Source organism: Cornus florida, unplaced genomic scaffold (genome assembly GCF_030987335.1).
Source record: "Cornus florida cultivar Cherokee Brave unplaced genomic scaffold, ASM3098733v1 CherokeeBrave_3.0.0_Hap2_Chr11, whole genome shotgun sequence".
Lineage (NCBI taxonomy): Eukaryota > Viridiplantae > Streptophyta > Magnoliopsida > Cornales > Cornaceae > Cornus > Cornus florida.
The window spans coordinates 117799735-117823311 of NW_026775581.1; the positions used below are offsets into that span (position 1 = coordinate 117799735).

At 40.7% G+C, this 23577-nt stretch overlaps 2 protein-coding genes across 2 annotated transcripts; both read right to left on the bottom strand.

Annotated features, from left to right (window-relative positions):
* Positions 1–16474: 16474 nt before the first annotated feature.
* On the bottom strand, positions 16475–17860 carry LOC132281954 (receptor-like protein EIX2). The gene has a single exon (XM_059783600.1). The coding sequence runs from the start codon at positions 17858–17860 to the stop codon at positions 16475–16477; it is 1386 nt and encodes a 461-aa protein (XP_059639583.1).
* Positions 17533–19151, bottom strand: LOC132281955 (receptor-like protein EIX1). The gene has a single exon (XM_059783601.1). The coding sequence runs from the start codon at positions 19149–19151 to the stop codon at positions 18009–18011; it is 1143 nt and encodes a 380-aa protein (XP_059639584.1). The 3' UTR covers positions 17533–18008.
* Between the last annotated feature and the right edge of the window lie 4426 nt (positions 19152–23577).

The window sequence follows — 23577 nt, forward strand, 5'->3', positions numbered from 1 at the left end:
AAGGAAACAGAGTATGATGGCTAGTGTGGCGACCTTGTGGGCGAGTGTGTGAGAGAGTGTACAGGTGGCACGAGTCCACATCGTCTAGGTGTGGAAAAGTAAGTGCTATATGTAAATTCAACACCCTTCTATAACATAACATGTTTTAAAGTAATGAAAACCGTGAACTCACCAAAACTTTAGAGTAAAGCATGTTTAACTTAGAGAAGTACCAGGATGGTTGACCCTTGGAAAGTGTCTCGTCCGGGAGAGTCAAAAGTGAACAATATTGTGTCTGGCTAGGGTGAGGGTTGTTACAAATAGTATCAAAGCCTAACTCAATCGGAAGTGTGGATAACAAGAACGTTGGGCCCTAAAGGGGGTGATTATGGTGACTTTGTGGGCGGATGTGTGTAAGCGGTGGCACCAATAGGCTACCACACTAGGCGAGTTACATGTGCACAATCCTACATTGCCCGGGTGACGTTGGACCCCAAAGGGAGTGATTGTGGCGACCTTGTGGACGATTGTGCGTGAGCGTGTGCAGGTGGCATCAGTAGACTACTACACTGGGCGAGCTACAGGTGCACAATCCCACATCGCCTAGGTGTGGAAAGGACAAGTGTTATATGTAAATTCAACACCCTTCTATTATACAAGCGTTTTAAAGCCGTGAATCCACCAGAACTCCAGAGTTAAGCCTGCTTAACCTGGAGTAGTATCAGGATGAGTGATCCCTCAGAAGTATCTGGTCTGGAAGAGTCAAAATCAAACAATATTGTGTTTGGTTAGGGTAAGGGTCGTTACAATTAGGCCAATCTCGTAGTTCTTTTATTTGTGCTTATAACTGTTCCACACCAAATATGGGGGAAAAAATAATAATAAAAAAATAAAAATATGTGGTTTTCATGGGCCAATGGGTTTTTGTGTTATTCATGGGAAAGAAAGGGAGATGTGATACTAATTTACATAGGCTTTGATTTGTCACTTTGCTACAAAAATTCAAATTTGCTACATTAAAAAAGTGTGGTCCACTGTGTATTCTGCATTGGTTCAGATAAGAGGCTTTATCTCTTTGGTAGAGCATTTGATCATTTTGTGACTGTATTAGCATCCCCATCAAAATTCTCGCAAATGTCTGAACAGAGCACCAAGTAAAATGGCTATTCGTGTGGCCTAAAATAATTTTCAGTTCTGTTTTTCAAAATTATTTAGTAAACTTAAAAAGACATTATAAAATTATGTCGTTTTAGATTCTGTTTTCAAAAAAAGTTAAAAGAACAGTAAACTGTGAAAGAAATTTCAAACCATTTTATGCTTTGTATGAACAATAAGTTATTCTTACAATTCTGAACCAATCATAGAGTTTTAATATTCATCTTCATGGGGTTCAAATTCTTTGATTTTGGCGTGCAGTTTTGTTTAATACTTTTAATTGGAGGTATGCATTTTTAGCGCACTCACTGGCATTGCAAATTCGTAGAAGAAGAGCTCAACTAGCTGTTAAGTCATAACCAGGGACTTCTAATCAAATTTTAACACATGAAAAGCCCATCAATCTCTCTTTCAAACAAATTTGAACCTTAGGCACACCACACTTTTAGGCACTTCTATCTAACACAATTGTTAGGAATGTCATACATTGCACACTTGCTAAAAAAAAATACTCTGACCTCCCGAGGGTTGAGGGTTGACAAAAGTCGTAAATTTCTACCGACCTATCAATATTTTCGTTACGTGCAATTAGATTACAAAATTAACCTTGTAATTATTTGAAGCGTTTGATATACTTCATAATGATACGAAGAAAATACCCTCAAGATATAAACTTGTTACATAGGAGGCATGCCATTGGCATCTTATTTATAACCATCAAGCCATCGTCATAATAAAGTGCACCTGACTGCAATCATGTATGAAAAACACACGTTGTTAGGAACGTCATGCAAACCACATGCACTTTTATCCAACACAATAGGCTTTTTACTTTGTTAGGAGCGTCATACATAATGCATTGCACACTTAAGCTAACACACGCATTATATTTAACTCTCTAACTTACTCCAATTATTTTCCTCACCCTCTCTTACCATTTGTGAATTCCTGTTCTCTCTCTCTCTCTCTCTCATTTTTTTTACTTTTTGTGACTTCATGTTCCTTTTTAATCTGACATGAACATGACCCTGCAACAGCAGAAGACCAAATTCGATCTCTGCAACCAAGAAATTGATGGCATGCCCAATCACAACCAGTACATTATTTTTACGCCACCGGCCCATATATGTACTTCATTTCTAGCCAACATGCTCGATCTCACGTTATTTTACCTTTTAAAATTTTCCAACCCATCGATTACACCACAACCACCTTCATAATCAGCACCATTATTAATTGTAGCTCTCACTGTCCCATTTTCTTTTGTTTTGATATCTCATGTCACTTGTTGAAACTCTTCTTAGTCTCACAACATCGATTTTACGTACAAATTGGTACTTACATGTCTTTAGTCTCACAACATCGATTTTACGTACAAATTGGTACTTACATGTCTTTAGTAGATATAATTAGATATTTGTAAGCTGACCAACTGAAAAAATTAGCTCAAAAGTGGTCATATACATTGCACTGGTCAATCCCGTAGCAAATACCGCCAATGCATACTGTTGGAAACAGTTTCCAACATTGCTGCAACACGGGACTCTTTAACCTCTTTTTCAGGACCACCCAATATTTGCCGGTCGCTACAAATAACGCCTCCAACATACAAGTGATGGAGGGGAATTCGCGCGGGATGGAACCAGGCGTTTTGAACCATATACTACTATTTTAGAAATTGAATTGTTTATAAGCAAACAATGTTTGACTATTTTATGTCGACTTTTATAATGAATCTCTTCCCCTAAATTAGAAAGAGTTTGTTTTTATTATGAATCTTTTGCCAATACTTAGGAACCAAAGGGTTTATGTCTAAACTGTGTAGAAAAATATGTTTCATCATTTTCCGTTGTTAATACATCCAGAAAAAGTGTTTAAAAAATTAAAAAAAAAGAAGAAGATATATCCAGAAAAAGTGTGACAGTTGCATAAAAAAAATGTCTGCTTTATTTAAATGCATATTCTGGGTGTTTTTGGAGGAGAAAAAGGAAAAATAAAAAATACACATAAGTAAAATTAGAGTCTTAAATGACAAACTAGTCTATTTTTAAAGTTTATATTTTATTTTGATTGAATTGAACAAAATAATTACATATAAATTGAGAACCATTGATCTGGTCTAAAATATCCTTCATGTTGTGATCAAAAAATTTGGAAGAATGTATGATCTTTCCGCCTTAAAGAAAAGCTTGAGAGTTGGAATCTCATTAAAGCATGTTGTAAGTGAGTTTGCTTTAACTTATATCTCGAAACAAAATTAAATAAATAAAATCATTTGATCATTCGGAAAAAAAAAAAAAAAAATAGCTTCAAACACCAAAATGAACGAATTGATTCAATTCTCAGTATAATAATACTTTATTTCAGATCAATGATGACCTTCCCGAGCCATCATTTCACTGAGGATCAATTCCTTACCCGTCTCACAATTAAACACTTCCATCTGTCAAATCTCTAACAGTACAGAAATGGCCATCACCACAGATCCTTATGATAACAGTTCAATTAAATTGTTAATTAATTGAATATTCACTAGCATGGAGGGCATATTTGAAATAACTTAAAATCAGTTATGTTTGAGTGGATTTTTCTAAAATTTTTAATTGAAAAAATTATTTGATTTAAGAAAGATAATTTGGTATTTTGGTAGAAGAGTTTGGAGGGCTTTTTGGTCTTAAACAAAAATTGTTAATGTGTTAGTAAATATTTTATCAACCAAAATGAAAAATAAAATTTTAAAATAGAACAATTTGTAATTTAGGACTCCTGCTTCTACTGAGAATTTTTTTTTCTTTCAGATAATTGTATTAGGAAAAAAAAAAAAAAAAAAAAAAAAGGAATAATGAACAGGTACAAATGAAAAATGGACCGGACCACCAAACAGTGTTGGAGAGGCGAGTCAGAAAACCCAAACAAAAGCCGACGAAAGACAAGTAGCCCAACCCATCTTCATACAACCTTCTCAGAGTCGACAACGGCTATATTTTCTGGTAACGGAGGAGATTGCAACGCTTGCTTCGGTGTTTCTATGCAAGGTTGGTTGATCAAGACGAATCTGGTGCACGAATCAGGAAGATCCCAGACATGGATAACCCTAATTGCATCCTCTGATGAGATCGCAAATGCTCTGTAAAAAAACCTTTGATTGGGTAGATGAAGAGCCTCTGAAACTTCGAGTATTGCGCTCTCTCTCTCCATAGGGCACATACAGTGGAAGATTGAGGAGGCCCCGGACGACATGGGCCGGATCCGACTTGCAAACACTACATTCAGTCCGTACAGCTGGGTCGGCCCATATAAAGACACTGCCATATGGGCCGAACGCGAGTAAGCCCATCAAAGGTGACCAGGACTTATGGAGGAATAGGCCCAGATCCAGCAATCAGTCAATATCTTGTAAATATCTTGTAAATATCTTGAAAATATCTATAAGTAGGATAAGGAATAAGGAGGAGGGGGATCTTTTGGAGTTGGGGTGTAAGAATTCTAGGGAGAGAAAGAGGGGAACGAATTTCTTGCATCTTCAATTGGCGCCGTCTGTGGGAAACGCATGGAAGTTTGGTTGATCAATGAGGAATATCGAGTGGATTCAAACCAATTCGGTTGATCGAGACTCGATCTTTGGGATTTGGATCCAGATCTGAGCGATTGTGACCTACTCTGGAGGAATTACAATTCTTGAAGCTTTGGCAGGAGTGACTTCAGATCTACGCAACAACGAGTTGTTCGATTGTGGCAGGATCTGACGGATTTAGAGTTCAGACAATTCAAATCTCGTAAACAGTGAGCATAATTCGGAGAATTAGAAGCCAGATCTAAAAATTCCTACTCACGAAGCTTGGATCTACTCGCGAACTTGAGATTAATGCCTTTACTCCGTTCGGGAATAATGATAGGTGAAAGCTCCAATCCGATGGAGGCTGTCCAGCAAACAAAGCTTGAGGAGTTGATGAACTTGATTGAAGCTCTCAAAAAAGAGAATGCAGAATTGAAAGCTGGAATGCAACATCGGCAAATACCTGCGGTTTCGCATCCACTTCCGGTCGGAGAAGGAGGTGTTCAATCTAATATCGCGCATCAAGGCGAACAGGACGAGAACAATCAGTCAGCTCACCACCGTGATGAAAGGATGATGGACAATTTGCCGCCAAATGTTCGTCGAGTTGAAGATCACGAAGGATCGACTCACGTTGATCCGCATCGGGAAAGGTTCGACCGAGAGGAAGTGATGGAGGTTGATCGCCGTCGAGTAGCGTCGCCTTGGCAAAGAGAGTTCATAGAGGAACGGTCGTTCGATCCGTCTTACCGGCCCTCCATGGTTACTATCACTCATCACGGTTCGGAGGGCAGAACCGTAACTCACAGAGCTACCGCTGGACTCCAGAGAGAGAATGAAGCTCTCCGATCCGCAGCTCGGACGGTGGATTCACCATTCACCGACGAGATCTTGAATGCCCCGCATCCAAGGAAGTTTGCTATGCCAGTCTTTATTCTGTTCGACGGAACGACCGATCCGATCGATCATGTGTATCATATCCAGTTGAAAATGGCCCTGAATACGGAAAACGACTCTTTAATGTGCAAATGTTTCCCTACAAGCCTAGCCGGACCGGCGCTCAGCTGGTTCAAAAACTTGCCTAGGAGCTCCATTGGTAGTTTCAGAAACCTGTGCGATCGGTTCATAAGCCAGTACTATGGGAACAAGCGCCCGCCGAAGGACATCTCGAGCCTATTCACGATGAGGCAGCACAAGGATGAACGTCTCCAGGCCTTTCTTACCAGGTTTAATCTCACTAAGAGTATGGTGATCGAATGCCACCCTTCTACAGCAGTTCAAGCCTTCAAGTTAGCCATGACACGCGGAAATCCGTTTCACACCAGTCTGGTAGTGAACACGCCGACTACTATGGATGAACTCAATGAAAGAGCCGATGGCTTTGTGCGCCTAGAAGAAGAGGAGGCAGCTAATGCTCGGACAACGTCGCTTGTGTCGACCGAGGAAAAGTCCAAGGCAAAGATCAGGCAGAAGCAGGCTCAGCCGCAACGTCAGACCTCTTGGAAGGCAGAAAAAAGGTCCAGGGAGGAAGAGCTGATTACTCCGCTGAAGGTCACTCTGGCGAGGCTGTATCAGGAGAACAAAGATAAGTTTCATCCACCACTGCCAATTAGGCAACCCCTCGAACAGAGGGATCAAACTAAACATTGTGCTTTTCATTCTGATTTCGGTCATCAGACTAACGAATGCAGGAACCTGAGGAGGCAAGTGGAGATGTTGATAGCTAGAGGGGAGTTCGCGAGTTATGTTCAAGGTTCGGCGATGGAGCAGAATCGACCGGTGGAACAAATAAAAAGGAGTCATAAACAAAGCTCCCACAATTCACAACCAGTTCGCATAATCAATGCTATCCATGGTCGACCCGAGCCTAGTGAAGAGTCAGATGAGCTGCTCCGGGTGCGCCTGCGGCAGGCGCAGATGAAGAAAAGGGTCGGCAGTGTGAATACTCTACACCAGCAGAGCCCGTCGATGCAGATAAAGTTCGACTGGACAGACCTGCAGCGTGTTCAACTGCCTCATGACGACCCGTTGGTAGTCAGTTTGACAGTGGCAGATTGCTTGGTGCGCAGAGTTCTGATCGATCCTGGGAGCAGTGCGAATGTCATGCCGAGGGACACATTTGACAGGCTCGAGATTAAACCAGAGAGGCTCAAGCCCACTGGAAATCCCTTGTTAGGGTTCGATGGGAAGAGGGTGGAGCCCGTCGGGATGGTGGAAGTGGAAGTTCAAGCTGCAGAACGAGCTCTTATGGAAACTTTTGTGGTTGTGGAAATTCACCCCTCGTATAATCTCCTGATGGGAAGAGGATGGATTCACAGAGTCTAAGGTGTACCCTCAACTCTGCATCAGGTCATGAGGTGCCTCGGACCCGATGGAGATAAAGTGATAGACATTCGGGGGGATCAGGTTGCAGCCAAAGAGTGTTATTCCGTCACACTAAAGCATGCTGGGAAAGGAAAGGTGCCCGTCCGTTCGGCAAGCCCCAGATAGCAATTACAGGAACCTCCGCTCGAGCAGAATAGGGTGGAGGAGTCAGTCGACTTGACCGAGGAGCCCCTTCTGGATGTGCAGATCGATCAGTCCAGGCCAGAACGAACTACCAGAGTAGGTATAAGACTGACCAGAGAATAGCAGCAAGAGCTAGTGGATTTCTTGTCCCACAATGCTGACGTATTTGCATGGAGTCACCTAGACATGCCTGGAATTAGTCCCTCCGTATCCTGTCATTCCCTGAATGTCAATCCCAATTTCAAACCAGTGAAACAGAAGCAGCGAAGATTTGCTCCAGAACGTAATCAGATCATAGCGGAAGAAGTCGATAGGCTGCTTGATGCGGGATTTATCAGAGAGGTGCACTACCCTGATTGGTTGTCCAACGTCGTTGTTGTGCAGAAGAAGAATGGGAAATGGCGAGTATGCATTGATTTCACCAATTTGAACAAAGCCTGTCCGAAGGACAGCTTCCCGCTGCCTAAGATTGATCAAATGGTGGATGTCACCACTGGGTATGAGCGTTTAACCTTTTTGGACGCTTATTCAGGTTATAATCAGATTCCTATGGACCCCGCAGATGAAGAAAAAACTTCTTTTGTCACCGAGCGAGGAACATACTGCTACAAAGTTATGCCTTTCGGACTAAAGAATGCGGGAGCAACTTATCAAAGACTTGTTAGAAAAGTTTTTAAGAATCAAATGGGTAAGATTGTGGAAGCCTATATTGATGATATGGTGGTAAAGAGTAGAAAGAAGGATGATCATCTGAAGCATCTGCAAGATGTATTTGATGTACTAAAGCGATATGGGATGAGGCTCAATCCAACCAAGTGCTCGTTCGGTGTGAGTTCCGGACAGTTTCTGGGACACGTGGTCAACCGCAGAGGCATCGAAGTTAGCCCCGCTCAAGTAGAGGCTTTGATTAAGAATGCCGAGCCAAAGACGATCAGAGAGGTGCAAGCCCTCACAGGACGAATAGCTGCATTAAGTCGATTTATTTCAAAATTGTCAGATCACTGCAAACCATTCTTTGACACGATTCGGAGCCATGGAAGGCAGGTCTGGGGGGATGAGCAACGACAAGCATTGACTCATTTGAAGGAATATATGCAGAATCCACCAGTCCTGTCAGCCCCAGATCCGGAAGAAAAGTTATTTCTATATCTTGGAGTATCTGGTGTCGCGACGAGTGCCGTTCTGATTCGTTGCAAGGAAGGGGTGCAATGCCCGGTATTTTATGTAAGCAAAACACTGACGGAGGCAGAAAAAAGATACTCAAAGGCCGAACGGGTGGTACTTGCACTTGTAAATGCAAAAAGAAAGTTGAGGCATTATTTCGAATCCCACCCCATAGCTGTTCTAACGACTTTCCCAATCAGAACGCTTATGCACAAGCCAGAGCTCTCGGGCAGAATGACAAAGTGGGCCATAGAGTTGAGTTCATTTGACATAACGTATGAGCCGAGAACAGCTGTTAAAGGGCAAGCGGTGGCCGATTTCCTGCTAGAATGTGACGCCGAAGATACGGAAGAAGACCTTAGATGCGGCTCTTGGAAACTTTTTGTGGATGGCTCCTCTAACCAGATGGGGGCTGGAATTGGGATCAAACTGCAAACCCCAGAGGGTACTTCCTTGAGCCAAGCACTCAGACTTGAGTTCCGAGCCACCAATAATGAAGCGGAATACGAGGCGTTGCTAAATGGATTAAAGTTGGCCAGAGAGCTACAGATCAAAAGTTTGACAGTGTATAGTGACTCGCAGCTGATTGTTCGGCAGGTAAATGGTGAATACGCGACCAAGGATGACACGATGGGGGCATATCGTTCTGCCATTCTGCATAAAGCCAAGGACTTTGCAAAGATTGAATTCATACAGCTGCCGAGGGAACAGAATGCAGATGCAGACCGGTTAGCATGTAGTGCTTCGAGTTGTGGTGAAACATTGGCGAGGGTGATTCCAGTGGGAATAGTGACCCAGCCATCTATTTTCGAAGAACCGTTGGACTCTGACCCTTGGCAAGTCAACGTCATACCGTATGAACCGAGTTGGATTGACCCCATCATTACCTATATTCGAGATGGCGTTTTGTCTATGCAAAGGGATGAAGCTAGGAGACTCAAAAAGAATGCTGCAAAGTACGCCATCGTGCGTAACCAGCTGTACAGAAGGTCCTACTCTGGCCCATACTTGAAATGTGTCACCCCCGCGGAGTCGCAGCAGGTATTGCGAGCTATTCATGAGGGTGTGTGTGGCAATCATTCTGGGGGGCGATCGTTAGCGCATAAAGCAATGACACAAGGGTATTTCTGGCCAAACATGTCAAGAGATGCGGAGGAGTTCTCTCGAAGGTGCGATAAATGCCAACGATATGGACCATTGATCCACCAACCACCTGAGGAATTGCACGTAATGGCCTCGCCATGGACTTTCGCGCAATGGGGGATGGATGTGGTCGGTCCTCTGCCAACTGCAAGAGCTCAGAACAAGTATGTGTTACTGGCCACAGATTACTTCAGTAAATGGGTGGAAGCAGAACCATATCCTAGCGTGACTCAGACTCATGTGAGACGATTTATTTGGAACAATATTATCTGCCGTTTCGGTGTTCCCAGATCAATAGTCATGGACAATGGCACAAACCTCGACAGCAGGCAAGTAAGAAAGCTGCTGGAGGAGTATGGAATCAACCAGAAGTTGGCTGCAGTAAGTCATCCTCAGGCTAACGGACAAGCAGAAATCACAAACAGAACCATTTTCGCCTGCATTAAGAAGAAGCTGGAAGATCATAAGGGGAAGTGGTTGGATGAACTCCCGAACGTTCTATGGGCTTACAGAACCACCCCAAGGCGGCCGACTGGGGAGAGCCCGTTCGCAATGGCGTATGGTACCGAGGCAGTTATACCGGTTGAGCATTTAGTCCCCACTATCAGAAGCTTAGCATGGAGTCGAGATCAGAACGACAAGATGTTAAGATTGAACCTCGATATGATAGACGAAAGGAGGGACGCAACGGCTATAAGGTTAGCATCGTATCAGCAAGTGTTGGCGAATAGTCACAACAAGAGAGTAAAACATAGGGATTTTGCCCCTGGCGATCTGGTTCTGAAAAGAAAGGTGGGGATGGTCAAAAAAATGATGCCACCCTGGGAAGGCCCATACAGAATTGCAGAAGTCATTGGCAAGGGGGCATATACGTTGGAAACCATGGCGGGAAGGTTGGTCAGCAAGCCCTGGAACGCCACGTCTCTGAAGAGGTACTACCAATAAAAGCTAAGTTCCGGCTTTAATTGGATGTTGTTTGTTGTCAATCAAATACGTATGAATGAGCAAGTTACTGAAATTTACAAAAAATAACTTTCTTTTCCAACGGTCTACTATAAAAATTTAAAGCCAAGTGGCAAGTGGCATTCTAGCCGAGCGCCAGGCACTTAAGCAAGATAAGTGGCAGCTGGCACTATAAGCCGAACGCCAGACACTTGCTAAAAACTTAAAGCCAAGTGGCAAGTGACATTCTAGCCGAGCGCCAGACACTTAAGCAAGATAAGTGGCAGCTGACACTATAAGCCGAACGCCAGACACTTGCTAAAAACTTAAAGCCAAGTGGCAAGTGGCATTCTAGCCGAGCGCCAGGCACTTAAGCAAGATAAGTGGCAGCTGGCACTATAAGCCGAACGCCAGACACTTGCTAAAAACTTAAAGCCAAGTGGCAAGTGGCATTCTAGCCGAGCGCCAGGCACTTAAGCAAGATAAGTGGCAGCTGGCACTATAAGCCGAACGCCAGACACTTGCTAAAAACTTAAAGCCAAGTGGCAAGTGGCATTCTAGCCGAGCGCCAGGCACTTGCCATAAACAAACACACGGCAAAGCTAATATAAAAGAAAAAGAGAGAAAAGATATGTATGTATTGAAAATAAGTTGAAAAGAGCACAACACATAGGGAAAAAGAGTTCTGTCGTTTCATTAATATTGAGCATTGAGTTTACAAAAGAGAGATGTCCATCATTACAAAAAGATATGGAATGGAAGAATCCAAAGGAGCCCTAGCTAGACGCCTCAGTACCAACAGCATCCTGGTCGTGCCGACTCGCCTCCTCGGCCCCATCAGCCGTCTCACCTTCACGAGGTGGGGAATCAAGGTGAATGACTGAATCGTTCGGCTAGGGCTCAGCGTCAGCAGTGGCTATGGAAGGAACCACGGTTGACGATTGAGGAGCGGTCAGTGGCAGAGCGGTAGGAGGAGCTGTGATGATCCTTGAGGAAGCAATGTCCTGGCACTCATCGAATATGCGCTCCGCTTCGGTGGGTTCCGGGTCGACATAGACCCCCAGAGGTTCGATCCCCAGATCCTTGTCTACCTCATCCGGAGTGGAGCTGGTCTGTCCCTCATCCGGAACCCGGTCGGCGAAACCTTCCCGGAATCCTTAAGCATACCTAAGAGCACCGACCCTTGAGAACCGAGCGTGAAGAGCCAGCATCCCACCACCCACTCTGCTGATCGCATCGATCAGAGCGGTACGCTCGTCCAGAGCTCTTTTCTCGAAAGTCATCCGAGCAGACTGTTCGTCAGCCAGAAGGCGTTGGAGTTCTGCTTTTTCTTCTCTAATTGATTCACGCTCAGTCTGCCAGACGCTCTTTTCAAGCTGGAGGGCGTCCTTCTCATCCTGAAGGGAATCATTCTCCTTCTTCAGGACATCTCTCTCTTGTTCGGTTTTGTCAAGCCGAGCCAGTACCTCGGTATTCTTCATGGCGAGGAGGTCGTTTTCTTTATTAGCCACCTCCAGGCTGTCAGAAAACTTACGGGCCCTGGCGTTCCCCATCTCCACCTGCTTCTGCATGGCCATCATTCCGAACAATGTTTGCATAGGTGCACATTAAAAACGGTTAAGCCAATAGTCAGGTCGGGCGAAGGCAAGACCAAATAATATGAGAGAATTCATGAGTTGGAAAATAAAAGTCACCTCCATAGCAGATTGGGGAAAGCGGCTGAACACATCCTTCTGGGAAAGGCCCTTTGCCGCCTCAAGGTCCTTCGGAGTCCACATGCTCCTGTAGTAGGCCATAGCGGTCTGGCCATCCTTCAGCATGGTCTCGTTCGGTTTCACGAACGTCCCATCCGTTCGGGTGTACCGAGGGGCCCATGGCGGTAAGGTGGGGATAGAAGGGGGGCCTGAAGCAGAAGCGGAGCCACCAGCTGCAGCAGGCCCAGAGGGAGCAGGAGCTCTGATCGCTCGGTGCAAGAGAGCACCCGCCCCGGAGACCCGGGTCCTTCTAATGAGAGGCTCCTCCTCAGGATCGACTTCACTGTCAGGATGAGGCCTTTTGCCTCGTTCCTTGTCCCGACCGCCCCCCGCAGCAGCAGGAGCTATGGTAGCTTGGGGAGACGCGCTCTGGTTGGCAGCAGGGGCGCTGGCAACAGGGTTAATAGCCACTGTGCTCGGGACAGTGTCAGAGATGGTGGCCGAGGAAGAGGCTGACGCTGGAGAGGAGGTCGCCCCAGCAGCAGGAGTGGCTGGGGGAGTATTTTTCTTCCTGCCAAAAGAAGGGATTTGAAGTCTGCTCATGTTGTAGCCGAGTGATGAGAGCGCTAAGAGGTTGTCTGAAGTGAGGAGATCTGAGCAGGAAGGAATATCGTTCAGAACGTATTTCTTCAAGTAGTTACTCCTATCCCTGCAAACACTATAGCTCAAGTCATCACAAGGTATTCCTAAGGAACGGCATAAGAAAGTGCAAAAACGAGGAACGCATGTTTCGCAGGGGCAATCATGTTTATGAGATTTGAATTTCTTATAGGAGGAGACAGAACAGACACCAAAGGCGCTCGGGATTGGGTAACCCTCTGCAGCCGGCGAAGACCAAGCCCCACTAATGCCCACGATGCTATCCCTCCAACCCTTCTCAGATTTTATTGTGTCCGTACATATGGACATCTTCTCGAACGGGTAGAGGTGGTAGAAGGGTTCGTTAGTACGGATCTTACTGACCTTATAGCACAGAAGAAGGTCTATGAGATCAAGGTCAAGATTTCTGTCACGCATCAACAAGAGCATAACAGATATGATTCTAAAGAAGTTGGGGTTGACCTGCAGAGGGGATATCCCCAATCTATTGAAGACATAACTAAAGAAAGGGTGCAGAGGGAACCTAACAACATTCAATTGAAGGTTCGTGAATAAGACTTCGCCGGGCAGGAGGCCGGCGCCGGTCATAATGTTAACGTCCTGAGGGCAAACCCTAACTTCGATGTTGTCAGGAAGTCTAAGTCTCATACGAAGAACATCCAGATCTACAACCATGGTGGAAGTGCTTGAAGAATCTAAAAGGGGGTAAATGGAAGCCTGCCGAAAGTAAAAAAGAACGAAACTAACCTCGGAGGACTGCAAGATCGCTGGAAGAATGACTCTTGAAGGATTTCACCAGAAAAAGCTTAGCACTGTTCTAGAAAGAGAGAGACTTGACTGATGATGGAGACGGTAAAAGGACGTGAAGTGGTGTTCTAGAGCATTATAAAGGCGAGGGGGCCCGAGGGCCGAAGCGTTGGGAAGGCGAGAAATTTCTCGAGCCCCGGAACATTGATTCTGGATCTGACCGTCCGTTCCCCCACGTGGTTATCTCGAGCCGTCAACATCATGATGAGACGCCATCAATAATTACCCCTTATTAAATAAGGGGCAATTATGGGGGCAGTTGAGGAGGCCCCGGACGACATGGGCCGGATCCGACTTGCAAACACTACATTCAGTCCGTACAGCTGGGTCGGCCCATATAAAGACACTGCCATATGGGCCGAACGCGAGTAAGCCCATCAAAGGTGACCAGGACTTATGGAGGAATAGGCCCAGATCCAGCAATCAGTCAATATCTTGTAAATATCTTGTAAATATCTTGAAAATATCTATAAGTAGGATAAGGAATAAGGAGGAGGGGGATCTTTTGGAGTTGGGGTGTAAGAATTCTAGAGAGAGAAAGAGGGGAACGAATTTCTTGCATCTTCAAAGATAGATCCAACTTGTTGATGGAGTAATAACAGCTTCTTCCAATTCCATGATTTTTTGCCGAGGTACGTTTATTTCTCAGAAATTCCTTCCCCTAATTAGATGTGCTTTGCCCCACTGTGCCCATATGCCTTTCTGACTTATTTGATCTACATATACTGTAATGAAGTAGATTATTTTTCATGTTGTGGTAAATTTTACTTCCAACGCCTTTTTATGGCACTGTCCTCACCTTTGCCTCAGACACACCCTTTTTTTTTTCAGTAATTGGTAGTAAGTTGTATAGAAGGAGAGAAAACTGTACAAACAAACATCCCTACAGCGAGCTGAGCAACATAGAAAGAGTCCAAAGCTTAAAGCTTGGAAGCAAAAGAAACAATCTATAGCCTAACAAGGGGGAAACACTTATTCGCAAATTGTTAATAAGGGAATGTGCAACCACCTAAGTCTGAAGGTTTTGAAAGTTCCAGAATTCATCCAAATTGTTAAGATACTTGATAGCTGTAATTAGAGTTTGAGGAGGAGAAACTTTCCCTATGAAAGCTCTAGCATTTCTCTCCAACCTGGTAGAGTAAAAACAGTGGTATTGAGGATTAACTTATGGATCAAAAACTTCGCAGATTTCTTGGAAGAATTCCAGTGAACAATGATGCCAGGCCAAGAGTTACGAGAGAGATGAAAGCCAGCAAAGTGTTGAAAGTGAGCTCCATTTGTTTCGACTTAAAATATTCTTTTTTGAATTTTTTTTTTTTTTCAGGTAAAATATTTTTTTATTTTTACTTTGTCGGTATTTGGCAAAAGTCTACGTCAAAGTTAAAGTCGAGTCCATCGGGCGAGACATGTAAAATAACTTGCCGAAAATTTTTAGATAAATTATTTTTGTTAAATTTTAATATTTTTTTTATTTGTAAATATTTTACGACAACCAAACATCAAAAAATAAAAAAAATATTTTACATCCAAACAAACGGAGCCTAAATGAAAGAGGTATATGGGCAGTTGAAGAAGAGATGATTAATGGACTCAAGGGTGACAGGTGCAAAGGAAACAAGTATTGGGGATGTGAAGGTAAGAAATTGAGTTATATCAAGTGTATTAAAAGTCTATTCTGAAAGCTAGCCAATAAATGAAGTTGTGCTTAAGAATACGATTTCTAAACCATAAAATGTGAGACCAACTGCATAAGGGAGCAGGGGAAGCCAAATATATTAGGGTGTTTAGGCACAGTTTAGAAATGCAGAGCTCTTGCTATTTTGATATAAACAAGCGCAAAAGATTTATGCTGCGAAAGGATCGAATGGGGTTTATGAGAACAAGATAAATAATAATAATAATAATAATATAAATATAAATATAAATAGGCGCACACACAATAGGAGATAAGGATTTACGTGGTTCCACTTTTAGCCTACATGTACGGAGAAGATAGACAGAATTTCATTTTGAAATTCAAAATAAGGAGATTAAAAAAAAAAAAAAAAAGAGTGTGGTTCACACCCAAAACCAACACAAAATTCATACTTCACAAGTCATAACATTAAGTGTGAATGTGAGACAAAATGATTTTCATTAAGTGCACTGCCAAATCCATTTGAATGCAATAAATGTGAGCCACATTCAATTGATATAGTGAAAAAAACTGTTTTTGAAGGACAAATTCACAAAAGCTTATGAGCCTCGAGTCACAAATAGGGTTCCCCTCCAACTTCTGCTTTACATAGCTTCTAGGTGAGTGGATTTATTTTCCTAGTTCCTGTTTCGAAATTATCCACACTAATGTATGGGAAGAAGAAAATTATCTCCATTACATATATTCTCTAAACAATATAGCTCTAACGTGGATTTTAATTGATTTCCTTAACAAATAAAGACACTTTCATTAAAACATAATGATTTAAATGCATGTACAACTGGATTTAGAAGTACTAATTTGTGTAACTGTAATAAAAACCACAGTGTACAATTTATTGTAGAACTACAGCAAGAAGAACAAAGTAGACACTTCAACCAAACAACCTTTCAAGGAACTTTGGAACCATACCTTCAAAAATTGATTGACGACTTTCACTTGACATCACCTGGTCTCTTAAACTTCTTGCAAAACCAGTTTACTTGTAGCAGTGTGGCCGTGTAGATCCGGTCTTTCATGTCATCAAGAAACTGAAAATAAGCATGCCTCCAAGTCCTCTTAAAGAAAAGAACACTACAAACTCCCCAAAAGCCAGCAGCGAATCCAGGTCCCATCCCTATATAAAACCAAAACATTTCAGACTCTTCTTTATCTTCGCCCACAGGGACTTCACCTTGAGATTCTCTCTGTGTTGTGCAATTCTTTAAGAGGAGGAGCTCCACAAAGTTCAGCATTGCCGATGAAGCTAGCTTCACCAAAGGTTTGAAGTTGGGTGCTTGAAGGGATTATTCCAGAAAAGTAGTTGTATGACAAATTCAAGTAACAAAGAAATGTCAAATTAGACATGCTCTGAGGAATTTCATCTGACAAATAATTTTCCGAAAGATCAAGGGATTCCAACATTGTCATTCCCCCAATTTTCTCTGGTATCTTTCCCATCAAGTGATTATAAGACAAGTTCAGAAAACGCAATGCATGAAGACTTGATAGCTGAGGAGGGATTGGCCCAGACAGGCTATTACTTGAAAGGTCTATGCTTCTAACAAGTTTAAGAATGCCTCTGTACTCTGAGTCCCTCCCTTTTGTGACCAACCGCATTGCCTCAATGTAGAAGCTTTTGACGTAGTAGCCATTGATGTAATAGTCATAGTTATACATATAATCTAAAGCTTCAGAATAATCAGAATCTGAAGTATCTATCGCAGTCATCGCACTGAAATAATTCAAACAATTTGCAATAGTTCCTGACAGGCTATTGTTGGCAAGGTCCAGAACTATAATAGAATAAAGTTGACATATTTGTGGAGGAATATTGCCGGTCATTTTATTGGATTTCAAGCGAAGAGCCATTAGAGTTGTGACATCTCCCATCCAGCTTGGTATGACTCCTGAAATTTCATTTACACCTAAATCAATGAGCCTCAATAGTTTGCAGTTTTGCAACGACACAGGTATCTCTCCGAAGAAGCTATTATCATGCAAGTGCAATGATTTGAGATTAGTTAAATGACCCATTGAAGTAGGAATTTTACCAGACAGCTTATTGCTCCCCAAGTTTAAATGGGTTAATGATTGCCAATACATCCAGCAATTAGAAAGTTCACCTGATAGAAGGTTATTTGACATGTCCAGAAGCTGTAAGTTATTGTTTCTATTCAACCTCTGGCACAGAAAAGAGGGAATAGGTCCGGAAAGAGTGTTGTTTTCCATGTTCAACACTTCAACATTTGGAGATAGACGTGGCAACTGGCCCTTGAAGCAGTTGGAACTCATTTTAATGACCCTCGAGTTTAGCAAGACGGTTGTTACGTCATCATTGATCCAGTTGTTTGAGAGATTGATCACTTCCATATGTGCAGCCAAACTCCAAAACCAATCTGGAGCTGCATCAGAAATTCCCGAAAGCGAAATGTCTAATTGCTTAAGAGAAGTTTGTGTTCGTAACCATGCTGGAAACTTTGGACCCAACTTGCAGGAACTCATTGAAAGATACTCAAGTCGAAAAGGAGGAAACCAGTTGGAGCTGAAATTGAAGATGAAAGAGTTTGAAGACATTCCCAGAGCCTTCAATTTTGAGAGAGTAGCAAAATTCACTTCAGAAACAGTGCCTTCTAACGTATTATCTTCAATGGATAAGATCTCTAGATTTGTATGAAGCCAGAGACTCTTTGGAGGAGTGCCATGCAGTTGATTATTAGAAAGATCAAATAGCCACAAGAATGGGACCAGAAAATGAGTTCCCAGAAAGGCGAAGATATTCAAGATGTTTCAGCTGGCCAATCTCATCTGGTATGTGACCATGTAGAGAATTGTACGACAGACCAAGAGAAAGAAGACTAGTACTGAGATTAAACAGCCAATTAGGTATCTTGGAATCGAAAAGGTTGAAAGAAAAATCAAGGACTTGAAGAGACGTAAAATTAACAAAACCAAGAGGTGTAATCATTTTGTCAAGTAGGCAATTGGAGAGATGAAGTTGTGAAAGGGAAGGAAGCATGCTCACCACTTCAAGCCAATCAGTTACCTTGTGAAGATCAACGCTACTCATGTCAAGGTATTCCAAGGAATAAAAGCGAGCAATCCAACTAAGATTATCAACATAAAGTGTATTTAGACCAAGATTAAGATATCGAAGGCTTGAGAGATTTCCAAGCTGATGAGGAATCGCCCCTACAAATCCTGCGTTCGAGAGGTTCAGAGACCTTAAACTTCTCATAGAACCTAAGAAACTTGGAATACTCGTGCCATGAAAGTCATTCCAGCTCAAGTCCAAGTATCTTAGAAATTCTAATTTGAGCAATGGGGTAGTAATCTTGCCACCCAACCTGTAAGAATCATGTGCACTGAGGCGGAGCTCAATGACTCTGCCTGTTACATTGTCGCAGTGGACTCCAGCCCATTGACAGCAGTCTTGATGTACAGACCATGAGGATAGCCTGTTTGCAGTCGTGAGACCTTGTTTGAAGCTTAGAAGTGCTCTTTTTTCCTTTTCACTGCAAACAACACCAGCTGCTGGTTGTCCATCAGTTGAGCTAAAGATGGAAGTGGCTGCTACTAGAAACCAAAACAAGAGTAGCACAGCAATTGCAATGAAATTATTCATGATCATGTATGTGATCAAAAATGAAGAAAAGTACTGAACAAGTTCAGAAGGGCATCTAGACTGGTGAAGATAAACTGTTGTCTGATAGAGGAGGAAGAGACTTTCATTCAAGACTAACGCGAGCCATGCGCGCGCATCACGGACAAGCCAAGGTCGATTGCTGCGACTTGGAATCTTCCGAGCGCAATCATCGCTACCCTTTTTGGTGCTAGTTCTCAGCTCAGCTTGGCTGGGTTTTTTCATTGCCTTTGGGCTTCTGTTGGGGCCTGGCCCTCCCTTTTGTTCCTTTTTGTTCTATTTAATAAATTTTAACTTACCCCAAAAAAAAAAAAGTTCTTGGACAGAAAGTCTTGGCGTTTACTCTTCCACTCTCATTTTCAAGTCTTCCACTTCTTCGTTTTTTTTTTTTTTTTTTTTTTTTTTTGTTGCCAAAATTATGTAGTAAACTTAAAAATACATTATAAAATTCTGTAGTTTTAAAGTGTGCAATGAAGTAGTTGAAAGGGGGTGAAATTTGTCCAAACTCCAAAAATAATCAATTTAAACAATAATTATTAATCTATTGTTCACTTGATTTTTTAGTTATAATCAAATAAAGGACTAAGTATCCAAAATAACTCTAGGTTTACTTTTTGAACAAATAACAGTTTTTTGTTTTTTTTTTTTTTTTTTTAACTTTGGGTATACAACTCCTTAAAAATTTAAAAATGTTGTAAAGAATGATTTTTCGATTGTTACTGTCACGCCCTAGAAATTCTAATAAAATTCTCGATTTTATACAAATTTAAATATATCAAAATATACCCAGGATCATAAAAAAAATACTCTCTTTTATACAACGTCAGATTCCTCAAAAATACAAAAAATTCTCCAAATAATAAAAACAAAACTCGCAATGTTAACTCTTCAGCCTAAACTCGAATCTAGCGATCCCCATCCATCTTCGGTACCTGAAACTGGAGGGTGGTGGGACAAAAGTCCCAGTAAGAAAAACCATAACAAGAATTTCACGGAGGTTTAACAAAACAACTTCACAAAATAATCATATACAGGTGAGTATAAACAAAATTAATATACATTTAATCAAAACATTTCATAAAACATTTAATCAAAATCTCCCCACGTCATTCAAGGTATAGAAAACCCTACATTGAAAAATTTTAATTTTTCACTAAATCACCAAGTCTCTAAACTTTCCTTGCGCCTTCTGAAACTCTCGACTCACTCACTGTCGGCTCAAACTCTATGTCTCCACTCTTTTTTTTCTCGGTTCACTCTCTCTGTCTTTCAAATGACTTAGTGGCACACAACGCACATTAAATAGGCAAATGCACCGACTCCTCCCACAAAAACTCACCACAAAATAAGGCCACGAAAATAAAATAAAATAAAATAAAAATCCAAATCAAAAAGTGGTCTGCCAAATTTTATCATTACTTTTCAATACAAATTCTTCACTCCATCAGAACTCACGTGAAAGGAATCAGAACCAAACAAATACTTCAACGGACAATATATATATTTGTAGAACATCAACTCAGACCCATTTCTCATTTTATTTAATGTATATCATCCAACCACTCCATCAGTCAACAAAAGAAAAACAAGCCACGTGAATGAACCAAGAATTGTGGCCAAGGAAATCCTTTTGTGGGCCCCACCACACTACTTTTTCCTTTCCTCTTTTTCCACCTTTTTCTTTTCTTTCGGCCAGCCCACCTTCTAATCCATCTTCTCTTTCCACTACCCCGCTCAGCACAATAAAACATTACATATATATATATATATATAAATATATATAATATGCAGCAAAAACCAAATACAAATCCCATTTCTCTTGCTCTCTTCGGCACCACCTATGCAGCAAAAACCAAATACAAATCCCATTTCTCTTGCTCTCTTCGGCACCACCTGTCATCTGAAGCAAATATATATATATATATATATATATATATATATAAATCATATATAATCAAATTAACCCATTAAATCTCAAATCTCAATTGGACAAATCTCCAATTTAAATAAATACACAATCTTGACAACATAAAAATCATAAAATAAATATAAATTAAATTTTAAAAATCAAGGTTATCACAGTTACCGTTAAAAATACACCGTTAAAAAAACATGTGCCTAACGCATAACTGATTAAATTTAAAAATATCAAAATTACCCTTTATTGATTCCCAAAACGGCCTTCCCTTTTGTATATAAATCTCAAAAATAAAGTATATAATAGTAATTTTACGTTAACTTAAATATATTTTTTAAAATTGTAAGAAAGTCATTTTAGTATTTTTATCACCCTATTAACGTCCAATTGATGAGATGTCCTTATTTGCCCCTACAATAAATGTTAAGAGATTTTCAAAACCTATAAAAAATTATATGAGTTATATGCATACTACATGGTGTTAAATACTCGCAAACCTTAAATAAATAATAATAGTATACCCATTAAAAATCTATATATACTGTACACACATGCTTTAAATTGTATTCAGGAAAAAAAAAAAAAAGTTTGTTTTAAGATTTAATAATGAAATATTAATCTCTATTATAATTTAAAATGAATTTTTATATTTGTAAAAATTTTATAGTGAATCATTGTACCAATCATGTTATGTTTTTTTTTTTTTTTTTTTTTTTTTTTTTGGGTAAAATGTACCAATCATGTTGATGGGCTATTATGGCCTTTTAATAGAAATCATTGTACCAATCATGTTAAAAACTGATTTCATTTGAAAGTTTAATGTCTAATTTTTTTTTTTTTTGAAATTTGTGTAAAAATATTACTCTCCGTGTTTCATATTAATTGTCAATTTTTTAAATTATTTTAAGTACATTAATTGTATATTTCTTTAAAAAATTAAAAATTGACAACTAATATGAAATAAATAATAAGAAAATTTAGCATTGTTCACATGTTCTTTGTTTTAGAAATAAAAAATGTTCGACTTTTGAATATATATGCACCGACACGTACAGTACGAGATGAGATTATATTGCAACGAGTTCCTGCAAGATGGGACCAAGTTTCCAGCATGGCTAAGAACACAAACTTCTCTTAACCATTTAGACATTTCGTGTTCTTTCGTGTTCAAGAAATTCTGATGCCGCTCCAGATTGGTTTGGGAGTTTGGCTTCACGTATAAAAGGGTGGAAACCAATTCGAGCTGAAATTGAAGATGAAAGAGTTCAAAGACACATTCCGAAACTTCAATTTTGAGAGAGTATCAAGTTTCACTTCAGAAACAATGCCTCCTAAGGTTTTGTACAAGGACACTAGATTTGGAAGAAGCCCAAGACTATTTGGAAGAGTTCCATGCGGTTGATTACTAAAAAGACACAACACCCTTAAGGATATATAGTAAGTTTTCGAGAGATGCAGGAATGGGACAGGACAATGAGTTGCTAAAAAGTAAAATATATTCAAGATATTTCAGCTGGCCTAGCTCAATTGGGATGTGACCGTGTAGAGAATAGTCGCTCAGAGCAAGAGATTCAAGATGTTTCGGCTCTCTAATCTCATCTGGTACGTGACAGTGTAGAGAATTGCAGCTCAGATCAAGACAAGAAGACTACTAGTAAGATTAAACAGCCAATTAGGTATCTTGCAACTGAAAAAGTTTGCAGGAAAATGGGATTTCAAGAGACGTAAAATTAACATAACCAAGAGGTGTAATCATTTTGTGAACAACCCACTTGTAAAGGTTTTCGAAGGAATGAAAGCGAGCAATCCAACAAAGATTATCAACAGAGAGTCTATTTTCATCGAGATAAAGAGTTAATCAAGCTTTTGACTAGTGTTGTACCTTTTGACTAGTGTGTGGCTCTAGAAGCTGTTACATTTCAGTACTTTCAGCTGGAATATGAATAAGCTCCCCCGAATGACATAACTAATTTTAAGGTTGGATAGTAAAAATACAATGTTCACCCTGCATAAAACTACAATGAACAATTTTATATGAGTTACATATTTCTTCGCTGTTTCCCTAAAGCGAACTACAGATTTAAATATACGGATTACATTTGCAATATAGCATTCACATTATTAGAAATATGAATAAAGAATCTTTAAATACAGATGAGAAAAAGAGGATAAATTGCTGGTAAAAAAAAAAAAAAAACAGATTATTCTGATCAAACCAAGGATATTGAAATTCCTAATATTCTAGTTAATGAATTAACAATGGTCGATTTATAGTTTCCAAGATAATATTTTTCAGAAAAATTTAAGTAGAATATCTCTTTAATTGTAATCATCTCTATCGCTATGCCTCTAGCTGTTAGGGATCATTGATTCGAATTCAAGCTAATTCCCTCAAGCTACTTATCAAAATAAATAATTTAGTAATAACATCGAGGCTCAACCATTTCAAGCAGAGAAAAGTAGGAAAAAAGTAGCAATGCTGATCCGAGGAAGGGCAGATATTTATTCAGTCTCGCAAAATTTGAAAGTCCCATGGAGTAGACCAAATCTCTATTCGCGATCGCACTCCCTTAGTCACTGAAATGGTGTCACCTCCAGGGGATATCCCACAACAGTCGCTGCGTCCTGCCCATCCAAAAAACCAGATTAAAATGTTTTCACCTAACACATGTTTATTGCACCATAATAGTGAATTTTTATGTTAATTGATTACACTAGGTTTTCTTATTTATT

Coding starts and splice junctions, on each gene's coding strand:
- LOC132281955 (XM_059783601.1), bottom strand. CDS start 19,151: ATGAAAAAACCCAGCCAAGCTGAGCTGAGAACTAGCACCAAAAAGGGT.
- LOC132281954 (XM_059783600.1), bottom strand. CDS start 17,860: ATGTCTTCAAACTCTTTCATCTTCAATTTCAGCTCCAACTGGTTTCCT.